This window comes from Chlamydotis macqueenii, chromosome Z (assembly GCF_036417535.1).
Source record: "Chlamydotis macqueenii isolate bChlMac1 chromosome Z, bChlMac1.mat, whole genome shotgun sequence".
Lineage (NCBI taxonomy): Eukaryota > Metazoa > Chordata > Aves > Otidiformes > Otididae > Chlamydotis > Chlamydotis macqueenii.
The window spans coordinates 78,723,433-78,750,394 of record NC_141593.1 but is presented as its reverse complement, the minus strand read 5'-3'; the positions used below and the strand labels follow the sequence as shown (position 1 = coordinate 78,750,394).

Below are 26,962 nucleotides of genomic sequence, written 5' to 3'. Positions count from 1 at the left end.
GACTGTTCTTTGGTGACCTGTCGAGGTAGATCAGTTAAAACCTATTTGAGGCCAGGCAAAAATTCTGGATTATTAGCTACTGATTTCACTCTGTTTTTAAGCTTTTTCATCTCCGTTATTGATCTTGGTAATAATGATCATGGTTGTGAGGGTTGACTTGAGCTGCTGAACCTGAAATTCATCTATTTTGACTTTTCACTAAGCATCTGTTTTAGCAGTGCTTTTCCCTGTACATTAAGCTTCAGCGCTGTGCATTTGTAGCACTGTAACCAGAGTCGATAAAAAGTAAACACCATGTCTAGAAGCTCTTAAGCGGTAGTTCACAGCCACATTAGCAAGTGTGTCCTCCCCCTTGTCCCATCAAAATCACACTTAGGAATGGCAGGGCATTGTTCATGTCATCCCTTATGTCCAATTCAAAGGAAGAATTCAATTTAGCTACTCTTCTTCTGTGAAGAACATGAATTCCTAAATTTGTTGCAGGTTTTTTTTTTTTCATTTCTTCCTCCTGAATCTTTCTGTAAAGAAAAGGAAAACACTAGGATGTTCCACTGTAGACTGTATGCATCCTTTGCTTTTAACGCTCATTCATTTCAGATGGATAAATATGTTAAAATAAATTGTGTTCTGCATGGGTATCTTAACCCCTTAATGCTGTGGGATATGGTGGGAGGGGGAGCACAGGCACTTTGCCGGATTGCCAGCCTTATTCTTTATTAACTGGTTCCATTTCAGAAGAAAGAGGTCTGTATGGTCCTCTCTTGCCACTCGTAATTGGAGAGCCAGAGCATTGGCGTGGTGGATCTCTAGTCACGTTCTTTCCTTAAAGCATAATGTAAAACCTTCCAGTGCCGGGCAGTTTGTGTAACTGTAACACTGCTGAGTCTTTCTTGCAGCCTGTGTCAAGGATTGAACTTTCCAAATTATGTATTTCAGACGTTGAGAAAGAAAGGACTTAATGGCTGTGACAGTCCAGACCCCGATGCAGACGATTCAGTAGGTCACAGCCCTGAGTCTGAGGACAAGTACAGAAAAATTAATGAAGATATTGATCTAATGATCAGCAGGCAAAGATTATGTGTAAGTACTCTGAGCTCCCTTTCATTTTTTTTACTTTTTGATATTTCTCTGAACCTGGCAGGCATTGAACAAGAAAGAAAACAAAGGTTGTGAAAGCCCCGATCCTGACTCCTCTTACGCTCTCACCCCACGCACTGAAGAAAAATACAAAAAAATTAATGAAGAATTTGATAATATGATCAAGAGCCATAAAATACCTGTAAGTACCAAAGGTTCGATGGCTGTCTGCTGATAACTGCTGCAGTAACAAACCATAACCCTTTCAGTTCTGGCTTATTAAGGAAAGTATTTCAGCTGGAAACGGGCTTTAATAGCCCGATATATAATTAAACACTGTGGTCAGAAAATTTCACACGATGTATTTTTCTTCCAAGTCTCTACCTCTGAGACACAGACAAAGCCTACTATAGGTGAAACCTACAGAAGGAAGTGAAATATACATATATACATTATATTCAGTTGATTTACAGAACTGTTTCACCACACCACTCGCCCAAATTATTTCTAAAAAATAACAATGGAAATCTTTCTTTGTGGACAGGCTAGCAAACCCACAGAACACTTTCTGTGGTGATATAGAAAAAACGATGTAGAACTGAAATTCCTTTATATATAGTAATTTGTGCGTTCTGTGCGTGTCACTTCAGTTCTCAAGCGCCTCTGCTAAACTCGGTTGCAGCACTGAAGGGTTACAGCTATTTGCTCGCTGCAGAGAAACAGACTGCATGAGAGCCTAATGGTAGGATTCAGACATGTTTGTGTGTTGGGGTGATTTTACAGCTTTATCAGAGAATTTGCTTTGACTTCATCAGCATTTCTTTAATGCTTTAACATAAGCTAAATTTTGTTTTAACCAAGTCGAAATTTCTAACCATCAGTCATATGCCTTGCCAGATATCTAAGAGAAATAACTCTGCATGTGCTATTTTGTTTGCACAAGACATACAAGGGGAGAATACTTGGTCATTACGTTTAATATTGCATTTATAAAGCCGACAAAAAGAACATGGAGGTTTGGAGGTTATATTTATCCCTTCTTCGAAATGTCTATGGGAGAGAAAGTAGCAAACCAGAGATTTGCCCCGGTCTGAAGAAGCATCTGAATTTGCATAGGCAACTGCTTGCTCCTAAAAGACATCATTTGGATGTGTTCATTCCTCATTCCCATGTGTAGGCTGTATGGTTAGCTGCCAAAAATGATGTCTATATACCCAGAATAAGCAACGTATCTTCTGTAATGCTAGCCAATTGTGTGTACAAAATCTGATACCTGAGGTGAGGATACCTCTTAAGGATGCTCAGATTCTGTCTCATGCAATGCAAGTGTTCTTTCCATTAATTCTCAGCAGAAAGATTTTCACACGAGTTAATTAAAATTTGAAGAAGTGCTCACATCATGGAAAACTTATTTTTGCCAGAAAATTCAAATAATAAAGATTTTTCCCTGAGACCAGAATGGCACCAAATTTGATAAATTAGTATTTGGAATGGCTGGTTAAGAATACCCAACATGTATATAAAATATCAGAGAGAAATACATATATATTCCATCTTTTGTTACCTCCCTTTTTATTTGCTTCCTTTGCATAGTTGTTTTTCTCAGGAAAAAAAAAAAAAGCTCTAAGCTGTCACCATGAATTTTGGTTCTCAGGATAGAACTCAGTTTGGTAAACGATGGCTGCAACATTTAGGGTGACTGTTATAAAGTGGAACGCTTGACTAGTGCTTTTTCACATCAAAATCACACCAATTGCCATTCCTTTCCTCTTTCAAGGATGATTTTTGGCTTGTTCAAATCAAAGGGATGGAATTTTCAATCAGAGAGTATTTAACCAAGCTACTTTTCCACCTTAAAAATTGTGTTTGGGATGGTCCTTCAGATCTTCTGTTTCTCTTGTGCTACCTGTCTTTGTTCCAACAAAGCAGCCCACGTTCTAACCATATGAAATCTTAAAACATGAAAAAAAAAAAAACTTGGAAAAAACTCATTCCTGTGGTCATGAGTTCTATCAATTTCTTTACCTCAACAAGCATTTGGGAAAAATCATCTTTTCTATAAAACTAGGAAAGTTCTAGGAATTAGAAACAATACCGGTAATTCACACATGGCACATCACTTTTGTCCTCCCCAAAATTAATGGACTTTCTTTCTGGTTGCTTTCATTAAATTTAAGCATTTGATGTCAAATATAGTCCTACTTCAGCTATTACCCTAGTGATTAACTTGGTTTCCTGAGCGGTATTTTGGGTATAATGTAACTTCCTACCTTGCAGGGATGTTACAAGGTGCAGTGTATTATCATCTTCAGAGATGCTTCAGAGATACAGAACTACAAAACATTAATGTTTCTGTTCATGTGAGACAGGATATCCCTTCTTTGAATAATTCGCACACAGAGTTTAAGGTCTGTGTGCTCCACAAAGCTGCTTACCACAAAGAAAGAATCAATAGATGTTCTCCCGTAATGCAACAAGAGCTCCTTCTCTTGGTGTAAGCCAAGATGTAATGGGCAAAATTGAGCTCAAAACTAGTCCATAATGGAAATTTGTAAATATCATACATATTTTTTCATTTACAGATATCATATCATATAAAATAATATCCTTAATTGTGCAAATCAGTATAACTTCAGGGAACTTATATTCATTTACTTGTGTTCATCAAAGGTAGCCAAGAATGTTGGGAGGAAGAAAGCAAATGGAACAAATAGTCACCAAGTCAAGTCATTAAATCATTACTTACAAAATATATTAAACAATGCAATGCCTATGCCTGGTCTGGTAATAGAATAAAGCTGCTGCCAAAAGAAAACAAAATTAGCTTTTGCTCCTAACAGCTAAGGCCAATAATGTTTCCTCAGATAATTTTCTGGGGATAAGTATTTATATTGTTCTGAAACATCTGATAATAATTAGACATTTATTTGTAGTTCTTATAAGAGTCATGAAAGCAGAGGAGACAGAAAGGAGCTCTAAGTATCTCTGTCTCTTAATAAATGAAGGCCTGGTCGAACATGGGAAGAATAAAAATAATTTTTACCAGAGAATGCTTGGTCCATTAATTTCCAAGAGTTTTGAGGCCCCAACACTTTTCTTTGCACAACATACCACAGGTTGTGGAGCGCACACCTAGCACAGCGTGTGCTGTGCACTGGCGGTATCTTCTGAGGTGAGCCATCTGCCCTCTTTGGCGATGGTGTCCAAAGGAGAAAAAACAGGAAAAAAAAGCAAAAAAAAAAAAGCAAAATGTGACAAGCTGTGTACACGTTAGAGTAAGGCTGCATCTAAGCTAGTAAATCAGCAAATGGCAAAGAACGTACCGCGGCTGCAGGAGATGCTTATCTCGGCTCTGAACAGTTTGATCAGTCCCTGGCATGCTTTTGGCGCCAGCCAAATAACGCTCGCCTAGACGATTTCTTAGCTCAGTTTGGTTGTTAGCCCAGGCCAGGAACAATTCCCAATTGTCAGTTTATGTGTAGTCATGATGTTTTTAAGGTCGAGAAAGCTTAATAGTATGGACATGGGCTGCTCTGTGGCCTCAGATGACCTCAGTTCCTGGCCAAGTTTAATTTACTAATATAGATATTACACAAGTACATCATAAACTTTAAAGTCGATCAGGCCAAGCCGGAATAGATACGCCCCGTGACTTACCGCCGAGAATGACTGGGGAATCTGCAGTAGGTTGCAGTTCTTGGTGAAGGACATGTGAGATGGTAACAGAATTTGGGCAACCAGAGCAAAACCATAGCTAGAGACTTACTGTTTAATCCTGACACTTATCCTGCCAAACTTCTCTCTCTAACCTTTGACTACTGAGGAGAAGAAATAAAAACTGCTGTATTCCAGACATAGCTTGTGCTAGGCTGCAAAGCAGAGAGTAAACTGATTTTGCCCTGATAAAACTGGCTATGAAATACTCTGTAAATAAGTGTAAATATATCCAGCCAGTAGGTAAAATGCTGAAAATGAAACCATTACTACAGAAATTAAGAAAATAATGTGCTTAACTAATTTTTAAAAATTTCTTTAAAATTATAAAGTGGAAGCTAAGTAACTGAGCAAGGTTGGTATGTTTCCATGATGAGTGTGAGACTGGCAGCTGCAAGAGCAACCAAGACTGGGGCTCTTTTGTGCTGTGCTAACATAGAAAAAGAAGATTCCAGATCTTGAAGGGTTTGGTTTGTATGTGGAAGGAAAACAGAGCATAATGATGAAAGCAGACAAGCCTGTTGAGGACTGACAAGACCTTCAGACTTGCATTTGTAGTTTAGATAACTCAACAGAGATTGGATTTAGGAAAATAGAGGCAATATTGGTGTCTACCCAGGCTCAGTGGGCAGATTTCACAGATCTCATGACAGAGGTGAAGAAGACATTTGTGCAAAGTGCTTCCCAGCAGGTGACAATCAGTCTCCTTTTTCCACTTATGAGACACAAATATCAGTATGTTTCAGGTTGCCTACACAGACCTAGCAGCACGCGTGGTTTTGCTCCTCACGCGCTGAACACAAAGATTCCCAAGACACCTCTCCTCTCCTTCCCACCTGTACTTAAACCAATCAGCTCTACAGAAAATACAGCCCTTGGGGTGCACTTCAGCTTCGTGGTGAAGCAAAGCGAGTCACCACATGCATCCCTCTGGCTGGGAAGCAATGCTGGCAGGTCCATCCCTTCGAGTGCCCTGCCTGATCTCAGCCATTACGCTATGGCCAACCTCTCGCCAAAAAAAAAACAGGCCACAGGCTATGTAGAGGGTTTCAGAGCTAAATTAACGCCTTGAAATAAGTCCTGAAGCATTTGTGTAATGTATCCTTCACATCATACCCTGAACTAAAATCTTACTGTGTGTTTCAGTGGTTAAGGAAAATGATTCCTCTATATTTAGAGCAAAATTATGTCTGCCCCTAGAAAGACGAGAAGTCAAAAAAAAAAAAACAAAAAAACCCTTAAGGGATAACTGTAATTTGATGGCCAGCACTGTAATACGCAGGGCACAGGCAGCAGCTCCGGCCAGCCCAAGAAGAAACGTGTGGGTGGCACAAGGTCAGGGTGCCTCTGCTGCCTGACACGGCAGATTATGTGTCCCACTCTCACCATACTCCTAAGTTCTTGAAGGCTTACCAAAACTATCAGCTGCCAACAGCAAAATTAAAATCTGTGATTTCCTCCCTCTGAAAATGTTACAAGGCTAGTTAAAAGAATTTTTTTATTAGTTTAGGCTCTTGAAGCTTATAAGGTTTTTAAATGGCAAATTAAGGGGTGCTTCATTTGCATTCAGATATTTGAATATTTAAAAAGCTGTCAGGTAATTCTGAAAAAGTTTTCCTTCCATTCTCAAAGGCAAGAAATTAATTATTTTAAAAACAAGTAATTAAATATAGAGTTCTAATGTATTTGAATGCCACCAGAGTCATAAATTTTAGAGAAACTCAGGCAATTGCCACCCAAGAAAACCCCAACCTACAGACCCACCAACCAACCAAGAAAACCTGTGTTGGGCTTTCTAAGAGCATAAAGAGAATCAGGTACTGCATCTCCTCACACCCTCTGTCAGAGTGGTCCATAACTTGGTTCTTTTTTGGAAGGGATTCTTGCAAAGGATCCTGACTCAGGAGAGGACCCTGCCTTAAAGGATGAAAACGGTATATTGAAAAGCCATCAGCAAAGACCACCACCCCCCTAAAAAAACATAATAATAATCCCCAAAACCACACAGAACCCAGACTGGTGTGTATCTAAAGTTCTTGTATTTGCTACCTGTCCCTGAGTAGAACTTTGTTTCTTTTAAGCCCTCCAAACTAAGATAGAAACTTTAAAAAAAAAAAGTTATTTACTGTGTTGGTGCCTTTAACATGGTTTGAGATCATTCTGGTTGCTAAAGCAACATAAGCTGAAATTAAAGCTTTCCCTTTTGCATTCCACCCCTTCTAATTTTTCTCTATGTGATGAAGTCATCATAATCACGTACCTTTGATCTCGCAGTCATCTGTGACACTAGATTAAGATATCACAGGTGAGCAATTATGACTTTGCAGAACAAAAGAAAAAGAAAATTAAGCTTCATAAAGTAAGGTTTTGTTCAAAAAAAAAAAAAAAAACCAAGAAAAAATCTTTCCAGTTCTTACAAAGTAAATGCACAAGCTGCATTAAAGGAAGATGGATCATGGTTTGAAAAATCATATTTAAAAGCCTTGGTAACTCTTTTGAAACTCTTCCCTTGACTCTTGGGGAAGGGAGGGCGAGCGTAAATATTTTAACGACAAACTACAAAATATTTGAACTAAATATAGAGTAACTGTACTTGAAGGCTGTTGTGCTTCTGTACTATTCTCGTCTTTGTTTCCTTTTTTTGCTTGTACAGGCTGTTCCACCACCAAACTTTGAGATGCCAGTTTCTATCCCAGTGTCCAACCACAACAGTTTGGTGTACAGTAACCCAGTCAGCTCACTGGGAAACCCCAACCTTCTGCCGCTGGCTCATCCTTCTTTGCAAAGAAACAGCATGTCTCCTGGCGTGACACATCGGCCTCCGAGTGCAGGTAACACAGGTAGGCTCTGTTCAGTCCCATCCCTTTAAATGCTCTTATATCAGCTGCTTTTGTGCCTTAGGTCACTTTAAACTGTGCGCTGAGAAACAAGAACTCTGCTTTTACCCGTCATAACAATTTGTCCAGAATTGTTGTGTTGAAAAAATCAAAAGAAGAGAAAAAAAAAAAAAAAAAAACAGTTCTAGAAAAAGCTGAATTAAGATTAAAGGAAATCAATAAAGGATGAAAGGGCAGACAATTTGCTGTTTCATAAAAAGGCAGCTTGTCTTCTTAATTCATGCAAGAACTCACTATACCATGAAACTTCAGGGGCGGGGGAGAAAATGTAGCCAACGCAAACAACTTGAAGCAAGTGAAATAGGACACTCGTTACCTAAACCATCAGTCCAGAGGCTAAATGCAGAATTTATTATTATTTATGCATTCATAAGTTCCTTGATGGGTAAATGTTAGTTAAGCTGTGTACCTGAGTGCATTGTGTAGCAGGACGCTGTGCTTTGCTCTGGTGACGATGAGGGCTCACCTCTGAACAGGATAAATGGGGATTAAGTTCACTCAATCTGTCTGGCTGAAGCAACGTCAAGATCCTTAAGTACACCGGGTTCAAAGAACCATCTGAGGTCCTCAAATGCAGAGAGAAGTTTTAAAAATCCTTAGAGTGAGTGTCTATGAAAGGCTGAGGAAATTAAAATGAAAAGCTGTGTAAATATATATTATACCTTCCGAGTTACGTTCTCGGCCAGGAACTTTCAGTCTCTTCCTCCCAATCCTGTGTGGAAGCCGTTGCTTTTCTGACTCATACAGAACTAAATATAGTTTTAAAATGAAGGACTACTATACATAACTTTCAAATATAATTGATTTTTCATATGCTGTGGAAGTATGAAAATAATGAAATGTTGTGCACGACGTATTTTGTTTGTCCTTGAAAGGCAAACATCTCATATAGTTAACATGAAACATTACGATTTTATGGCTATGGGTCTGACCCGATGCCTGTTGAAGTCAGAGGAAAACGGTGGTGGGTACTGGTGCAGGCTGTTTGAAGTCAGAAAAAAAAAATGTTTTGAATGTTTGCCTGTTATAATTTACTGTGCTCATTTGTAGTATTTCATTTCAACCTCCTAGGTGGCCTGATGGGTGGGGACCTCACAACCGGTGCAGGCACCAGTGCAGGTAAAGAGAAAAGAATTTGTATTTATTTTTCTAAGTGAACAAGGGACTTCCTTCAAAGGTTGAGTCCTAAAATAGCTCCACATTGGAGGTGGGACATCAGAAAGTGGTCGGCATCAGTTTATTTCCCCCAGCTGGGGGGTTGGGAGTTTATATTTGTGCTTCTCTTATTAGTAGGAAGAGGCTTGTTTTTAGCAATGTCAAAAATCTTGCACCTTACCGAATTCCACAGATACAAATGTCTGTTTTCATTCACATTAGCCTCTCCGTAAAAATATTTGGGTCCATTGCATAGCCCCGTTCAGGGAAAACTCCTACTGAAGACAGTGTCAGAAACCCTGATCCTTTTTAAAACATAGGGAGTTTTTCCATCGACTTTAGTGGAATTGGGGTTCAATTTTATGAATTTAAGCTTGAGTAAAGATTTCAATATTGAGTTGCTCGTTAGACTTCAATCTACTGAGCACAGATTTGATTTCAAGCCTCTGCTCTAAGACCATTGCTAGTCAGCAAAATCTGTTAGCATTTACTTAAATAATCAGTAATTAACTTAAGCTTAGTTTTATGTATTTGCTTAAGTGCTTTGGTACACAACAGGGAAAGGATTTTCAAAATACCCGTGCAGAGAAAAAAGATTAGCCCCTTTAGTCCTGCTCCCATGGAACTAACGAGAGCTGTGCTTGCTGAGGTCCGTGTTATCAAAACGATGTTGTCAGAGTCGTCCCCTTTGCTCAGCAAACTCGGTGGTTTGTTAGCAGTGTTGCGTTATTACAAATAGGGATTACAAAAGACAATGGCAAGATTACTGTTTCAGTTGGAGAAGTAAACACATATGTTTGAAGAAAATAAGCTGAGTGGTAAAACATGGAGCACATCCAATTCTGCTGGGTTAACTGCTCTCAGAAGGAACTGTATGGAAAAATAGTTGGAAGATCCATTTTCTGCACTATAAACTGAGGCTGATATATATGCCAATTCTGACATTGTCTCAAAAAAACTACTTATAAAGAAGTTCTGGATATAGTGATCTTTTATTTCTTGGCTCTTCTCAGCCTGCGTTAGACCACCGCCCCCCCTCCTTTTATCTTCACACATAGATGAGTCACAGATGTTTGTGTGATGCATTTGTGGTAAAATTGAAATGGCATTCTATCAGGAGGGCGCTTTAATGCATGCTGAAGCTCTGAGGGGTCATTTTGTATTAATTTAGGAGTAGGAAAGGCAGACCATGGGAACTTAGCTGTTCGTCTCCTTTGTTCTCAAAAAAAAAAGAAAGCATGATAAAAAAGTAGAGTTTGGGTAATTATCTTCTGTTAGCCAGCGAAACACAGCTAAAGAAAGATTCGTTCTGGCGATGTTTGCATTTCATCTCACTTTAACCTCATGCGTAGCAGAAACTTCAGGAATGGCAGCGGAGGGACTCGGGTGGGAAATTGGTTGGAAACTGATTGCCCTATTAACGGGCTCCCTCTACTGGCTTATTAAGAAATATCATTGCCTCCTTACTGGTTTCCCTCTTCCTTTAAAAAGAGGCTGGGAAGCAAGTTGTAAAGAAGGCAATGTTTTATTTCAAAAGCGGCACGTATGAAAATAAAACTTCGTCTGCACACACATTTGGCTTAATAATCCTTGAGCTTAATAAAATCTGTATATCAATATGCCAGTTGAAAATTTATATTCTTTGTAAATATATTTTTTTTCCTTGGAAATATATTAAAAGCATATATAAGCATAGGAAGAGGGATAGCTTGATTATTTACTCACAAATTAAGAATTTGTATTTCCTGCACGCAGTGTGATGCATTAAGCTCTCAAGCAACGTAAATTTGGAGTAGGCAATTGATTTGAGGGGCGTCTGTATGAGGGGCACTGCTAGGAATGCATCATAAATATTTAATCGTATGAATAGTCTTTGTTCTTTATCTGGCAATAAGAGCTTTAAACACCATTAAAGAAGTGTTTTCTAAATCTCTTAAATGCAGAGCAGTAGGAAGAATTCGATACAGGGCTGAAGGAAGAAGAAAAGGTCACTATAAGGTTGAATCCTCTGTCTTAGTTGCATCATTCTACAATGGCACTATTTTGGACAGTCTTCTTTCTTTAGGGTGCAGAAGAATAAACATCAAAAGTTCTCTTTGTTCATCATTCTTCACAAGAAACAGAGACCTCTGTGTTTTCTTCTATTTGGCATCTCAGAAGCCGGTAGCATGATCATGTGGTTTAATCTGTTAAGGTTCATCTTTCTGGCCAAATTAGAACATTATGAATTTGCATTTTTTCAGCCGTGTCCAAAAATAGCATATATTCAAAATAACATACTCCAAGAAGAAGAGTCTAAAGAGTTTCATTTCTGCCATTATATAATGAAACTACTTTACTAACACCAGGCCTCGGGTTTCTGCACTACTTCAGCAAATTGCATTATAACAAATTGCATTATAACTGCAATATCAGAAATGGAAAAAGATTAGTTAAGTCTGTGTTTTGAGAAGTATGTTATTTTGTTGGGTTGGATTATTTCAAGTAATAACCCTGAAGTCATCCACAATTTACCTTGGGAGTCAACCCAAGACATAAATAGAACTTTTAAAAGCTGACTGCTTCTTTATTATTCTACACAACTAAATACCATCCGTGGCATTTTTAAGTTAAACCAAGGTTATCTCAGATTCGTTAAAGTAAATTTGTTCTTAGCCAAACACTGATTGAATAGTTTCTATCATGTGACAGTAGCAACTACCAACAAATTTGGAGTGAACTTCACGTTTAGTATAGCTGCTAAATTATAAATACAGCAATGTCTTTGGCACTGTTCTCACGAACCAGAGGCTTTTGATGGAAAGAGAGAACAAGAACTTTTCGGACCAAAATTGGTACGCTCTAAAACCATCCTAGCTTACCTCAGAACTAATATGAAGACTAAGTGACATGTTACCTGTTTACATGATAGACTGTTTGAAGTTCTTTTAGATTTTATGTAGCATAGTCATTAACAAAAGGACTAAACAGTAACTTGACCAGAAATAAACAACGTCTACAAAGTTTTAGTACTGTAAATTGTCTGAACTCAAGTTTTATTCAGTGGCTGGATATTTATGTTGAAAGCCTGATAAAAGATTAAAACTTTAAAAATATCTAAATTGTTTTCAAATCAAAATACCACACTATTGTGGCATGTCTTTCTTTGTGGCTGTACGTTAAACTTCTGATTCTCAAACCGAATTATATTTTTAGATTGAGTTATATTTTTCATTTTTATATGGTTATCAGATTAGGACATTTTGTATTTTATAATTAAGTTTTCTTTTGAATGGAAGAAGCCTTTTTAAATCAACAGAATTTCTTTACATTTTAAACCACTTTAAATAATAATGTAGAAAGAAAAACTCAATCTCAAGTTTTAAATCCAAGATGAGTATAATAAAAAAAATATACTTAAATTGTTTATTCACTTGCTGTAATTTGTTTGTTTCACCATTTGATTTCTGTACTGCCCCCATCTTGAGATTGATGTTGAACTGAAGGAGCATGTTATTCAAAAGTACTCGGGACTGTACAGAAGCTGTCAGAGGGACTAAGTGCGCTTGTTCTCTTTAAATCAAGCATCCTCAAACTACCTGTTATTTAAAATCGTTAGAAACTGAAAATATCAGTAGTGCATTTTGAAAAATTCTTGCCATGCCTTTTTAATAACTGAATCCCCTATTTACCTATAAATCAGCAGCTAGTCATTTCCTTCTGGAAATTAACCATGAGTTAACAGTTGCCTTCTCATTTTCTGAGGGCTGAGGTCCTGGATCTGCCAGCCAATGTAATAATTTGCTAGTGCTTTCCTATCCCTTTTCTTTTCTTGGCCATGTACTGGCTGTGGGTGAATGCATTATATATTCTACTAGTATTTCAAACCACATGGTAATATATGTAATAGTAGGGGTTTTTAATTTGTAAGCCTTCAGGGTAGAGGCAATCTGGATTGTAGCTTCTAAAAAAACAAAGAGTGATTTACCAAAAAGAAGCAATCTGCCCAAATAAGCCTACAAGCAGTACCAAAAATAAGCAAGGATTTCAAAGACACGTAGTTGCATTAGTGTTTTTTGAAACTACAAATATAAATAAGCAAACCAATACTAAAAATTAAAAAAAAATAAAATAAAAGGTTGCACAAATATTCTCCACTGTGCCCTGAAATCATGCTTGTCATAGTCAGAAGAAGGTCATTCTCAGGCTACAAGTGTGGAATATGTTAAATAAACAAGTAAGCGTAGGACAATGATCCCAAACCACAGTTTATGGGCAACATGTTAGGACCGGGTTTGTCAGGGAGAGCGCAAGTCACTGCCCTTCCCTTACTACTCGATCAGTGCAGTTGCCCTGCCGTGGATCGGACCGCTGATCCAAAGGTTGAGCAAGATGTGGTACAAAAGTATAGTAAACAATAATTCCTGTCCAAGGAAGTTTACAGTCCGAAAGAAAGAACATGCAGTCATTCATAACAGAGCTCGTGACGCAATAGTGCCAAATCCAAACAATAAGGATTCACAAATTGGCAGATTGGCTTAAAGCCACGGAGAGGGATGAGAAATGAAAAACATAACAGCTTTCCTTTTCTCTTCCCTTTTTCCACTCACATGATGCCATTAAGTGTTCTTTTTCCAAGCTTTATATATAAGGAGGATATATACTTTTTTTTTTCAGTGTTTTATATATAAGAGTACCTGAATTCTATATCTGCATAGGCAGTCAACACAGGCCTTTCCAAAATTAAGTCCTATTTCTGCCCTAAAAGTGACTGATCTGATTTATACAGCTTGTTTAGATTCCTTTCCTACAGGTAAAAATCACAGCAGTGAAACTTTGAGAATAAATTTGAAAGGACAGATGGTACTGTCCATGTAAAAACTAAAAAAAAAAAAAAATCTTTGCATATGTAAAGGTTGGATGCGTGTATTTTCAGCTAAGTTATATGACCTTTTACTGATGAAGAAATCCACATAAGCTCATTCTGAGCAGACCACAATGAAAATCTGTGAAAATGTGGCCTTTATTGGGTTTCTATGAATTGTGTAAGTGTTGACTTAGTAAATTTATTTAGCTATTCTGCCTCATCATCTCTCTAATCAACAGTGTCTCAATATTTGTGTTTATAAAAAGACAACTTGAAAGGATTGAAACAGAGAAAGCCTTAAGTTCACATGTAATGAACAATTAAGTGAGTCATACAAACTGTGGTTCTTTGTAAGTGGGATTTCAAAGACAGGCGTGATTGACTTCCTTTATGACAAGCAATTTCAAATGTTCCTCAAGAATAATTTGGATTTTTTAGATAAAATCCTTTACCTAGTGAAATCTGGGAGAATTTTATGCTTTACTTCAGTGAGACAGGGATTTCACAGGTTTTTTTTGTCTGTGCATTCTTGCTCATTAAGACACCACTCTGTCTTCTGTTATGCACTGCAATCCATATTCTTGTTCAGATTCTGAAAATATAAGAAGGCACTGCAAATTAGCAAACGTCTGGATTTCATGCCTTTCCTGAGTCCTGAAAGAGCCAGTTGATGCCTCCTGGAGCTGGAATGCAGCAATGACTTTGCTCTGAAAAAGAAAGCAAGAAGTGCTTTTAACCTCTTGAAACTGGGACTGCAGCCACACGCGGAAGCTCCTGGCAGTATTAAGTTAATATAACTCCTGCCCTTTAACTTTTAACATGATTCCCCAATTAAGATATTCAATCCATAAATTCCATTTCTTTTCCAAATCTCTTGCAAGCTGATTTTCCTTTTGATAACACTTGGAACAGTCTCCCAGAAATAGAAGCCAGAGGAGACAGGGATGGGTTAGTTACTGATCTTTTCTTTGCATCTGCTTAAATTTCAAAACAGATCTAAGTAGTATAACGTATTTGCAAAACACTTTCCTTTTGTGTGCACATCTGTTCTAATAACATTGGTAAGTTTAAATATACGTGTTTACCATTTGTGTTTAATATATGTAGTCCTGAAATTTTCCTGACATTGCATTCTAAATTATGCATTCTTCATTTTTCAGTAATTGTACATTTAGCAAAAATCAACAATTTAACTTTAGCTATATGTTTATGAAAAAAAAACATTAACAGTTATTTCTAAAATTCATTTAGGGGAGCAAAAAAAAGTACATTTTAAAATAATGTGTTCAGTATAAAACTAGAATTATTTCTTGTCTTGAAATATTTTTCCTTAAAAAAGCATTTTTTTGCAAAAAATATAATTGATTTCAAATACCCAAAAGAGGAAATTATTTGTTATCAGCAAATAATTCGTTAAAAGCAGATGATTTGCCAAAGGCTCTCACTCAAGCAGTCAGGAGGAGAGATAAGTCCTCTGCTTTTCCCAGGCTCATATCTTTCTCCTACATATCTTCAGAAAAGATTGTATTTTTCATTAATATAGTTTTCTCTCTGACACAAGTGAGGTTTTCTTCCTTTCTTCCTACACTAGCGCAGGTGTCAGAAGAAATACTGTTTGTTTTTTACCTAAACAGGACTAGAATGGAGCACCTTTTCAGCCAGCATACAAGATGAAGGAGGAGTCATGCTCCTAATATGCATTATTTAATTGCTTTACTGGAATAACAATTAACTTACACTCATAAGAGGCCAGATAAGTCCTGAAAACACATTTTGGAGATGCAGATGTTAAGAGATCAGGCCTATGCCAGTTACTGCAAGATTTTTGGAAAAGCTGTTATGCAAGGTAAATGAGCACCATTGAAAACCACTCTTGATTTTTGATGTTGCTCATTGTGCAATTGCCCACCTCTTTGAACTGCAGACTAATATATATAAAGCAGAAAACTGAAGACCACTGTGTAATTTCCTTTCGTGATTCTTCTCAATAATTGCAACTTAGTTACTGTGCTCATTAGGTGAAGCTTCGAGCAAAACAAGATAATTTGAAATATGTGGGTTCTGAGATGAGCATAGCTATTGATAAACAACCATATTAGAACAACATAGTATTGTGGAAGTGGAAATAAATGAATCAATACAATCTGAAGTAAAGATACAGGAAATATAGGGTTTCTGCATTAAAACTATATGCTATGAGATTCATAAAATGAGGTGCCATTAAAGAACTATGAAAGCAAATACTAAGATGCTATGATCAGACAGTATAAGAATATAAGGATGCTGATCATAGTAATTGTACTGAAAAATGTAAAAAACACAAACAGGACCTGGAGTTGGATCATCTGTTGCTCTGTTTCTTTGCTGAGCAGAAAAAGGAGGAATAAGGATGATCATCCTTGACGAAGGAAGAGCAGTATCCCTCCTCTCCGTGTATAATTTGCAGCAGACCCTCACTGCCTGTGTGATTTCCCCCTGTTCCAAAGGCTACAAGCAGGGAGTCCAGAGATGTGCTGAAACACCCGCCTGCAGCTCAGAAACCTAATTGCAATGAGAAACGTTTTGAAGGGTTCCTCACAGTCGCTTATGTGGGTAGCCACAGGCTAATTCCGTAGACAGTCAGGTGCCACATTTACATTTATTTTATTAAGGTGTGAACTCCTGAACTAGAGTGGGAGAATACTTAGTGCAAGAACTACTTTAAAGGCATTCAAATACAGATCTTATTATAGCAACACAACATAAGTGCAGTGGTGGTGATCGGGTTGGTTTGCCGTGTACTTAGTTATGCACTTGACTCAGCAGTAAAGTATTTGCATGAAGTGTAATGGTCTGTGATACACAGGTCAGGTTTCTGTTCTCATGGTCTTTCCTTCTACATCTAAAGAAACTCATCTATTTCTCCATTTGGCTGAAAAAGCATCTCAGATTTCTAGCCTCCTAGATTCATGGCATGTCCTTAGATTTCCTGAAATGTGTTTTGCAATGTGTTCCACATTGTCAACTGGCCAGGGAGCCACATCTTTACTTTCAGCTCCTGCCTGAGAAGCATCGTCTCTATCCTGAAGGAAATCTGAGCCCAGCTGGTGCAGAATGGCATACATGTGCCCCTTCTCAGCAATAGTTGTGTGCACCTGCAAATACTCCATGTAGAGTAGACTGTAAGGATGTTCCAAATTTTATATGGCACTAGCCTAATGGTTAGAAAGAATTTTGACTACTTCATCCATGTGAACAGTTCATTAAGGTAGCTGGCAGTACTCAGCATGGAGATTTGAAGAGGAAGAGTTGGTTTTTCATTCATTCACGATGAGGAACATGCCACAAGGACACCCTGGGGGCTAGGGGCTGCTGGGGACTGGGAGCAGTGGAGGTTTTTCGGGGTGGCAGGGCAGGGCTTTGCAGCCAGGACCCATTCCACTGCCTTAGTCATAGAGCAGAGCCGGCGAGGAGGCAGCCAGGGACATACCCAGCCCCGAGGTTCAGGCATTTCCATGGGGATGGGGATGGGCCAGGATGTCAGCCCATGGGCAGGATCTGGATCAGGACCAGTGAGGGGAACAATAAGACTAGTTAGAGGACTGTTAATGACCCTAAGCACAAGATTTAGCAGTAAGACCGCTACCCCAGTATGTAGGATCTGAGCCTAAGTACTTCAGCCAGCCCAGGGACATAGCAAAACTGAAAAACACGAGCCACAGAACAGAGAAGTCACTCTCTTCATCATATGCTAGAAATATAAGCAAATCATATGCACAGTTTCCCTTGGGAAATTTGATGAGAACACTTACCTCTGCTGCAGTGGAAGCAGTGGAGATTTGCCTATTTCCAAAATGAGATCTCACTAACACCCAGAATCATCAAATGGGATGCAGAGTATAACCTTCAGCTTTGTGCAGTCCCACTGCAGATAGCCCTCCATGTACACCTAAACTACATACAGTATTAGCAGTATTTTAGTGATTCCTAGATATTGTCTTTTTTGCCGGCACAGGAGATCTGTAGTGCCATTAGAGCCCTTTACATAGCTTTAGACTTAAAGACTTAAAAGAAACTCTTTCATTGCCTTCTAATTACTACTAGGAACAATTAACATTCCTCCAGAAAGTGGGAAAATTAACTGAGTGAAGAGTACAAAACTGCATGTCAATTTAGCCAAATTTCTATTACTGCATAGATTCTTTCACATATAAATATATTTTGAAGTGGATGTAGATTGTAGCACAGTCGGCTCGCATGTTTATATAGATTCAGTCTAAATTTAACATTCTTTTCAAGAGGGTTGGTGGTCGGTCATAATGTCATAGACATGGGATGTACACTTAACATCACCCAGTAAGAAACACGAAATGGAATGTACGTATTCTTCATGGAAGGATTATGATTATTTCCACAAGTAAGATCATACACTTGTTGGAAACTTGAAATGACCATTAATATTTATTGAAAATCCTTCAAGAATTTGAAAGCTCTTTTCCTATTAAAATTTGTGGGAGGTAGACATCCCAGGTTCCTAAAGATTCCTAAATTCTCAACCCATATGGTCAGTGAAAAGCATTACAGTAAATGAAAGAGAGATCAAAAAAGGGTATATAAAATGTGTGTCGTGTTCTTCGTTCTTCTAGGACTATCATAGAGGATTTTTGCTTCAGTATATTTTTATATCTTTGAAATCACAAATTAAAAAGAAAGAAGTCAGTACCTGACAGATTTAAAACTTCAAGAAATCAAAATACAAAAATTTTCCCATTTTTCAAGACTTAAAGACTTTGAATCATGACAATGCTGTTCAAGAATGTTGAGAGATATGGAAATAAGTTATTCTCTCCTCATTTGTGTTACCAACTCATAGAAAGTTTCCTGGCTTAAATGCTCCATACAGAATTATTGCCCTAAGTCTATAAATTTCAAGAACTGTAGCCACTTTGCAACCACTATCACACCAACGACCAAAACTACATGTAAGGTGCAGATGTTACTAATGGGGGATGAAAGAAGATACGTAAACTTTGCTCTCTGTCTTATCCTGAATAAACTTGTGCCCTACCTATACCCTTAAATTTTAAAACATGGAAGTGACCTTTTAAGATAATAGTATGTGGATGTGTTACATAGTTCAAATCATAGTTTTCCATGAGTAAACAATTTTTTTAAAATAATTCTTCTTGACTGACTGACTAATGGTCCACAAAAAAAAAATTTAAAAAAACTTTTCTGGATGTTTTTAAAAAGTGATATTCATGCAGTCAGTACTTGGACAGAATTCCTTCTAAAGTCAGTGGCACTTGTGCCTAAATGAAGAATGTGGGAGCATGCCCAAGAAGAGCATTCTATGCTCAGAAAGCATTTCTCTCTATATCCTGCCATTCGTCCAAATACAAAGTCTGGCACTGCATCCCTTGACACGTGCTGCTCCACTAGCTCTGTCTAGAAACAAGCTCTTTTCTGTGTAAAATATTTGTACTTTTTCAAGTCAGTATAACAAACAGCATGAGGAAAAATAATTTTCTCTGAAAACTTCTTGAATTGAAAATGCTGTAAATTTACGAATTCTGACATACACCCTTTAAAACTTGTGCATCTACTGTTTTTATTTTCATTATACATTACAAGTTATATCCGTAATGTTTTAAAATGTTCTATTCCAGCAAAAATATGGCTTTTAACCAAATGAAAATGTAAAGCCAACTTGCTCTAAAATCCATCTGTTTTTCATTTTCTTATAATCTATAATCAGGAAATCCATTCATACACGACATATAATTTTTGCGCTTTCAAGTGGGTAGTGGAATGCGATGTTCTGCGTACAGTCACATCTAAATTGATAATTGTCCAGGCAGAGTGTAATTTTAAAGTATAGGATGAAGGAAGGTTTAATTTGTATATTAGAAGTCTTATACATTTTTTTGCTTCTGAATGTAAATGAGGCCATTCTCTTCAGTGGATTTATCTGAAGGTGGGACAGCTGCCTCAGAGCAGGCCGCAGCTTTCTGAGTAAAGAGGATACGGTTTAAAGAGCTGGTTTAAATGCAGACTCTTCTTAACGGTAAACCGCATGCATGCATTCATCATTGATTTTCAAATGATGGGTTTCGGTATCATTGGTTTAAGGTCCACAGTCTTACATTCCTGAATCCACAATATAGCAAAGAATAACAATTTGGTGGCTGGAAAGAGGAATGGTTATTATATGGCTCCAAAATGCTAGCTGGCATAATATGCCATGAACAGCAGAAATATGCTGGTAAAGAGAAGATAGCAGCAGTTCTTGAAAATAATTTGGTGGTCTAAAAATATAAATGTAAGAAATGTTATCACTGTTGAAGATATTTTACTTCAGTAGGTAAATAATATAAAGGTCAGATGAAAGTTTCTGAAGAGTAAAGTTTGATACAAGTGCATTCTTTCTCTTAATTTTTAATAGAAATTTATATTAAGTAAATCTTCTGTAGAAAATTAGCGTTCCTTCCTGTAAGGGTTTCTGTTTTCTGAAAATCACAACCATAGAAAAAACATACAAATTACAGTGCATGCAGTTTTGTTAAATATCTTCGGTTTTACATTGTGAAGCCAAAATAGAAATGCACTGCTTCTTCAAACAGCTTCATTTTCTGAGCAAACACTTGTCATACAACAGATTTCACAAGGCAGTTTTACTTCCTGTTGGTAAAATAGCCCCTGAATGAAACCAGCACCAGAGAAACTCTACTTTTGCCTCAGTTTATTTGGTTGATCGCTTCTCCACGTCATTACTGCTTTTCCGTGCAGAGTTTGTCAAAGTTCAACTGTTAAAAGGCGCTGTAGTTTGTAGAAGAAAATACTGTATATTCAAAATGCTCCTTCTAATTTCGCTGCCACTAGTAACACATAGCATTAATAAGAGCATAATATGTAGAAAATACACATTGAGAACAATTGTTCACTTAAAAAAAAAAGCCTACTGACAGAAAATGGTAAATTCTTGACAGTGTTCTGCTATTTTAGCTTGATATGTGTAAAATACACTTTTTTTCATTAACTCATTTTATCTCACTGTGTGCAAGATATTATTAAGGAAATAAACAACAAGATTAACTATGAAATATATTTTAATACAAAATCTCTGAAGTGATCTGAGTGCTTCTAACTTTTCATCCTAATTCCTTTTTGCAAAAGCTTGGGAGATCATAATAATAAAAAGCATGAGAATAAACAAGCCAGATCAGACTTATGACTGAAGGTACCTCAGAATGTGGAAGTCAATCACTTTGTGATGCTTTTCCTGTGTCCTAAGCCTAGTGTCCACAGCTCAGGGTCTTCCAGAGCTTGAAGGGTTGTTTTTGTATTTAATAGCCTTTGAAATTTTTTTTTTTTTTGCCTATGGATTTGCTGATCTGGTAAATACAGTTAGCTGATGTGCTTGTGGATTAAAAACACGACATAATGTTAGTCACGCTTGGACACACTTCATTATCCTAAGTAGAAGACAGATTCACTCTCATGTACTGTCATTTTATGCCCACCTCATGGACTTTATCAAATTTATTTATCCATGTATGTCCTTTAGGGCTGTAAACTCCATTCCCCCTGTGAAAAGAAAAGGTGAGATGCTGAGTTCTTCACTGACTGTGGGATTACAAAGGGAGTTTGCAGGTCCAGGACATCGAACATTCACCAGCTCATCTTCCCACACTATTTCTAGGTTGTGTGTCACAATGTGTACAAACAATGAACCCAGAACAGAAAGTCTCCCCTAGCATTTGTTTTCTTAGTATTTATCTGTGAAAATTTTCTCTTTCTGCACTAGTTTTCATACTATTCCCTCTCTATTACTGAGCAGTGTCTGTACCTCTCTCAAGACCGTGCAGACAGAATTTCAAGGCTACACTAAAAACTCCTCTTTTTCCTTGGACTTTGTGAGGATAGAGGAGAAATCAGGTGGATGAAATAGGAAGGTCTCGTTTTTATTGGAATGGGAGGTCAGCAACGTTACGGATATACAGCTGTCATTACTACGTAGTGGTAGCAAGGGAACCCGTTTCTGAAAAAGGAGCACTTGCCTGTCAGAATTGTCCTGGGGCCTGCAGAGAGATGAAGATGAAAGATACGGTGGTATTTCCCAAATAAGGTCATGCTCTTGCTCCCATTGACTTTCGTGTTGACAGAATCAGGTCCAAAAAGCGTGGTGAAAGAGAGCCAAAAACATTTAAGAGTCTTCCTAGTCCTCCCCCTGCCTTTTCTGGAAATTATAGCCTTGCTATACTCATCCTTTGTTTAAAAACAAAACAAAATCCTGACCTGGAAAGGGCTGAGTCAGGCAAGGCAGAATTCTCTGTAGTTGTTGAGAAAACACAGCATAGCTTTGACTTTTTTTTTTTTTTTAAGCTGTAAGATTGTCTAACTTTTCCTGATTCTCGTGAAAGGCAAATGTTAGATCTTGGCTGCTTTGACCGCGCAGTATATTGTGCTATATACCATATATACCATCCCAGTATATACCATACTGCTGTGAACAGAATCCTATAATCAGGTTAATTTCAGTACAGCACAGAGATGTCCGCTGCCAGGAGAGAAAGCATTTTAAGACCAATTCTTCCAAATAAGATATGTGTTGTATTTTCATTATGTGGCACAGGTATTTACCTTGAATTTTTTCATCTGACACTTTTAGCGTTCAGTCTTAAGAAATACATTGGAGTATATAATTATTCTCTCTCTTTTTGCTTTTCCTTTTGTTTCTTTTTTTTTTTTAACCTAAACAGGAAATGGATATGGCAATCCCCGCAACTCACCAGGTCTGCTGGTCTCACCTGGCAACTTGAACAAGAATATGCAAGCAAAATCTCCGCCTCCGATGAATTTGGGAATGAACAACCGTAAACCAGATCTCCGTGTGCTTATTCCACCTGGCAGCAAGAATACAATGCCATCAGTGGTAATGCATTTTCAAAGCTTTTTTTTTTATCTTTCAGATAAGAGATATTTAGGAATTTCAAGGCCTCCTCATGCAACTAAAATCAGCTAAATGACATTCCACGTTCTTGCTTGTTCGGTCTGTCTAACCTTAAAGCTCAGCATCGAGCTGAGGATATAGGCAGAGCCTGTTCGCTTGTTTTTATGAAGTCATATTTACTTCCTCCTTTTTTTCTATGGAGTTGCAAAATAGAAACTGTGTCCTGCAGGGTCTAAACTTCTGCACTCTCTTTCCTAGTAGCTGGAAGAGCCTTTCCTGAATTTTTTATAAAGGCTGAATTTAACCCTGAGTATTCCTAACCTACTATGTTTTTCTTAAATATTTAGCCACACAGACTCTCAGCAGATGGCAGATTAACTACAAATAAATTAATTTGAACTCTATCACTCTGGGCTCCAAATTTTAAAATGATAAGAGGTAGTAAATAGGCAGAGCAGATAAAAAGGAGCATGAAATTGCTATATCTCCTGCCAGGATTAATGACATTTAGGCAGGCTATTATCTTAGAAGGTTGAATCGTGAAGGTGTCGTGTGTGGATCTTGTAGTTCCCTTCCCGCAGTCAGTTAGCGTTTGCAAGTAAATCTTGTATGAGTGTTTTAAAAGTGAGCTTAATTTAAAAAGGATCTTGATGGTAAATTTAAGTGACACTATAAACACATTTTTCCATTATGTAACAGAGACTATTAAAACAACTTCCAAGTTGGCTACTTTAGCTTGACACATGATAAATTAACTTTGAACACCAAACTAAACCCCCCCATAAATGTGATGCTGCCTTCTGAGAGGATAAGTAACAAATAGTCTCCTAGAGAGCAGTGCTCAAAGTTGACCAAGGCAGTGACAAGCTGTCTGCATCAAATAATTTATTCCAAGGTCCTTAAAACTGATACTTTCCAAGGGATTCTGTGAATGGTCAGGTCTCCTGAAACCAGGAATAGCAACACAGTCTGCAGCCACTGGGGCTGTGGAGGAAATAATGAATTCTTAGAGAAAGTCTGGTTCTGAAAACTGGATAGATTGTCCTCACAGTTGAAACAAACATCCCATAAGAAGGACAAAGAGGAGACCTATGAAATGTTATTTTTCCAAGCTATGCTTAGAATAGTGTTTAATGTGCTGCCTCTGTCAGGTGAAGCTATTCCCTAGACAAGAAATCTGCATCCTGGTAAATATTTATATTCACTAATTTTTAATGCTCCTTTCCTATGCACTCAGTCTGAGGATGTTGATCTGCTTCTGGTAAGTGGTAGTGACGTTCATCTTAATAATGAGGAAAAGAAAATCCTTTCTTTTGTATGATTGATATTTGTGTAGGTGAAGTGTTGGTTGAAATAAAATGGAAAACCTTACCATAACTATTTTGAGAACAAAAAGGTCATCATAATTTTTGAAATCTAGCAACATGGAAGGCCAAGTGCAGTTGCACATATTCAAATTGTGCATGCTAGAATAAAGCTTTTTTTTGTTGCTGGTGCTTTGAGAGCCTGTAAACTTATGCTGTTGAAGATGGTGCAGCCTTATGACTTTTTTTTTTTTGGTGGCTCTCTGGTCATTTTATCCTGCCACTCGCAGGATTAGAGTTCTCTAGTGCAATTTTTACAGTGCAACATCTTAGTGCCCTGGAGTTAAAAGATAAACGCGTAACTGCTGTGCTACCTAATGCTCTTGAAGTTTGGTTTATTGCACAAAAATGAAGTAGTCAGAGCACCATCTGCTGGTAAGAGCTCACTGTTCAGCAATCTCGGGGTGCCCCTCACTTTCAAGGCATAAAATCCAGCAGGATTGGGTTTGGGATGTTTTCTTTTGCTGTGGTTTTTTTCTTTGTTTCTTTCTTTCTTTTTTCATTTGAGTGAAAAGGAAAACAGTGGGAATAGAGTTTACATATTTCATTAGTTTTTCACACGATCTGTTCTTCTATCTATTGCAATAAAAGCAATCTTACTTGTTACTAGTTCAGTTACCTAGGAGATACTGATGTAATGGGTTACTATGGTGACAACTGGTCTCTTGAAGGCTTGTAAATGATAGGGTTGGCAGAGTTCATAAAAGCCACATGTTAAATGATTAATTTCTAGAAATTTGTGCCAAGCCTGTGTTTCTCATACACAAAACATACCCAGAAAGCTAATACACTCAACTGACTTAAAACTAGTCAATAATATGTTTATTTTACTTACTTTAAAAGAATCAGAGGATAAATAACTCCCAGTCTGCTCAGTCATTGGCTACTCCAGTGGTTTCCGTAGCAACTCCTACTCTACCAGGGCAAGGGATGGGAGGATACCCATCAGCCATCTCAACAACATATGGTACTGGTAAGTATGGGTGCAAGATGTAAAGGGTGGGGGAGGGAGCAAGATGCTGACGAATGTCTGTCTCAGTACTAATGAATTAGCTAATATTCACTGGGAGAAAGTGAAAAATTTATAGCTGATATGCTTTTGCAACTGCATTTACTTATCCCGTATCTGTCATTAACTTGAGACGTACCTATTTAAAAGTTAGCTATTTCGTTCAAACGGAAAACCACTTTGTTAGCTTTCATTCATTTAATAAAAAATGTAACTTTAAGACATTTCTTAGGTCTCTTAATACCACAGGTAATTTCACGTAGTTGAGTGCACCCTCCTAAAGTCATGTGGGTAGTGGGAGCAAGCAGCTCCACTAGCTTCAAAGTGGAGTTCAAAAACTTTGTGGGATATCACATAGTTCCCTGGGAAACACTAGAAATGAAGCTTCAAGAGGTCCTGCCCACTTCCCATTGCACGTTGCTGCTGTATAGAGCACGCCGGCGCACAGACCCAATGCTCTCAGAGAAGACATGCAATGGGCAGAGGCAGGCTGCCTGCTGAGTTCCGTGAGGAAGACTGTGACGGAAATATTATTATGTTCTTCAAGTCTTCGACCCTGTGAGAATGCACCTGTAGTTATAGTGGATATAGAGGCTAAGAAACCTTTGGATCTTCCAGATCCAGAAATGCCCTGCTAAATTACAGAATAATTATTAGTGCATTATTTGCTTGCAAGTTAATGAGTTGAGGGAAGAGGAAGGCCTACCTTTTCTGCTGCAGCTTAATGTGATTGGTCTAATTAAAATTAAAAGGCTTATAAAGCGACATGAAAATTATGATGCTAGTTATTGTTTAATTGCTTCCTCTTTAATTCTCTTTTAATTATTGTCTTTTCTGTTTTCCAACCTAGAATATTCTCTGAGTAGTGCAGATATATCATCTCTCTCTGGGTTTAATACAGCCAGTGCTCTCCATCTTGGTTCTGTGACTGGCTGGCAACAGCAACACCTACATAACATGCCACCGTCTGCCCTCAGTCAATTGGGGTAAGCAGCGTTTCCTTTACTTTATTGTTCTACAGTGACTTCCATCTCCCCAGTAATTTCAAATCTGAAATATATCAAGACAACGTATCAGCTCATACTTGCTATGTGTATGATCTCCATTTCCCAAAACTGGAACTGTGTATTTCATTAAAAGTTTGCTAGGTAGCTAAAATGAAATATTCTGTGTCTATGGTATTTTCTTGGTAGTGCAGTAAAGACTACTGTTCATTTTCTATTCTTAATTTCTTTAAATGCAATTTTATTTCACGACTAAAGAGCAGATGAAACACTTATATTGTGCTGTTGCTGTATTTTGTCATTTATGCTTTTTATTTCCAGTTACTATAGTACAAACGTGTACAATAAACTTGAAAATTTTCTCAATATTTTTAATCAAGAGTGACATAATGAGATTTGACCTGAGATAACGCCTTAACCCTATATAACAATCCCATACTCCCGTCTGCTCAGCTCTGGCATTCAAGTTTGGTTTGTTTGGAAAAAAAAAAGACATTTTCTACAAGCAAATAACATAATTAGGCCTAAGAACCATAAGCCCACAAAACTCTTTGTGATTTGCCTGTGTTGAGGAGGATTTCTTGCCCTCTAGTGGCTAATTTCAATACATTTATTCAAGGCTAGTGAGGCACACTGCTCAGTCATTTCAGGATTTTTAAAAGTGCAGAAATTCACACAGGAAAGTCACCTAATTCATTATTGAAAAAGCAACCTATTGACTCACTGAAGTGAACTTTAAGGGTATGATTTTCAAAAATACTAGTATCTGCCATTTCTATTGAGTAAGGCCATAGGCACTCACTGCACACCACGTAGAGCCTAAGGTATGACTAGACATCTTTGTATTTTAAAAGTTTTCCTTATAAAAATAGAAGTGAAAGGAATTTGAGTGTATTTATGAGGAGAAATTTAATTGACATGTATTTGAAAAGTAAACTCATTTTTTCCAGAAAGAGGTGTTGCA

The 26,962-nt window shown here is 37.6% G+C and overlaps 1 protein-coding gene across 10 annotated transcripts in view; it reads left to right on the top strand.

Moving 5' to 3' along the window:
- Positions 1-26,962, top strand: part of MEF2C (myocyte enhancer factor 2C) — a 138,436-nt gene that overhangs the window by 100,620 nt on the left and 10,854 nt on the right. For 5 of the 10 annotated variants that reach the window (XM_086770836.1, XM_086770835.1, XM_086770839.1 and 2 more), the window contains exons 4-10: positions 937-1,080; positions 7,445-7,631; positions 8,760-8,807; positions 22,431-22,603; positions 23,859-23,882; positions 24,829-24,958; positions 25,845-25,980. In XM_086770836.1, the coding sequence (XP_086626962.1) occupies positions 937-1,080; positions 7,445-7,631; positions 8,760-8,807; positions 22,431-22,603; positions 23,859-23,882; positions 24,829-24,958; positions 25,845-25,980 (842 nt within the window). Of the gene's footprint in view, positions 1-936; positions 1,081-1,141; positions 1,280-7,444; positions 7,632-8,759; positions 8,808-22,430; positions 22,604-23,858; positions 23,883-24,828; positions 24,959-25,844; positions 25,981-26,962 lie in introns of all 10 variants that reach the window. The other 5 variants (XM_086770841.1, XM_086770843.1, XM_086770844.1 and 2 more) reach the window with 3 other exon arrangements.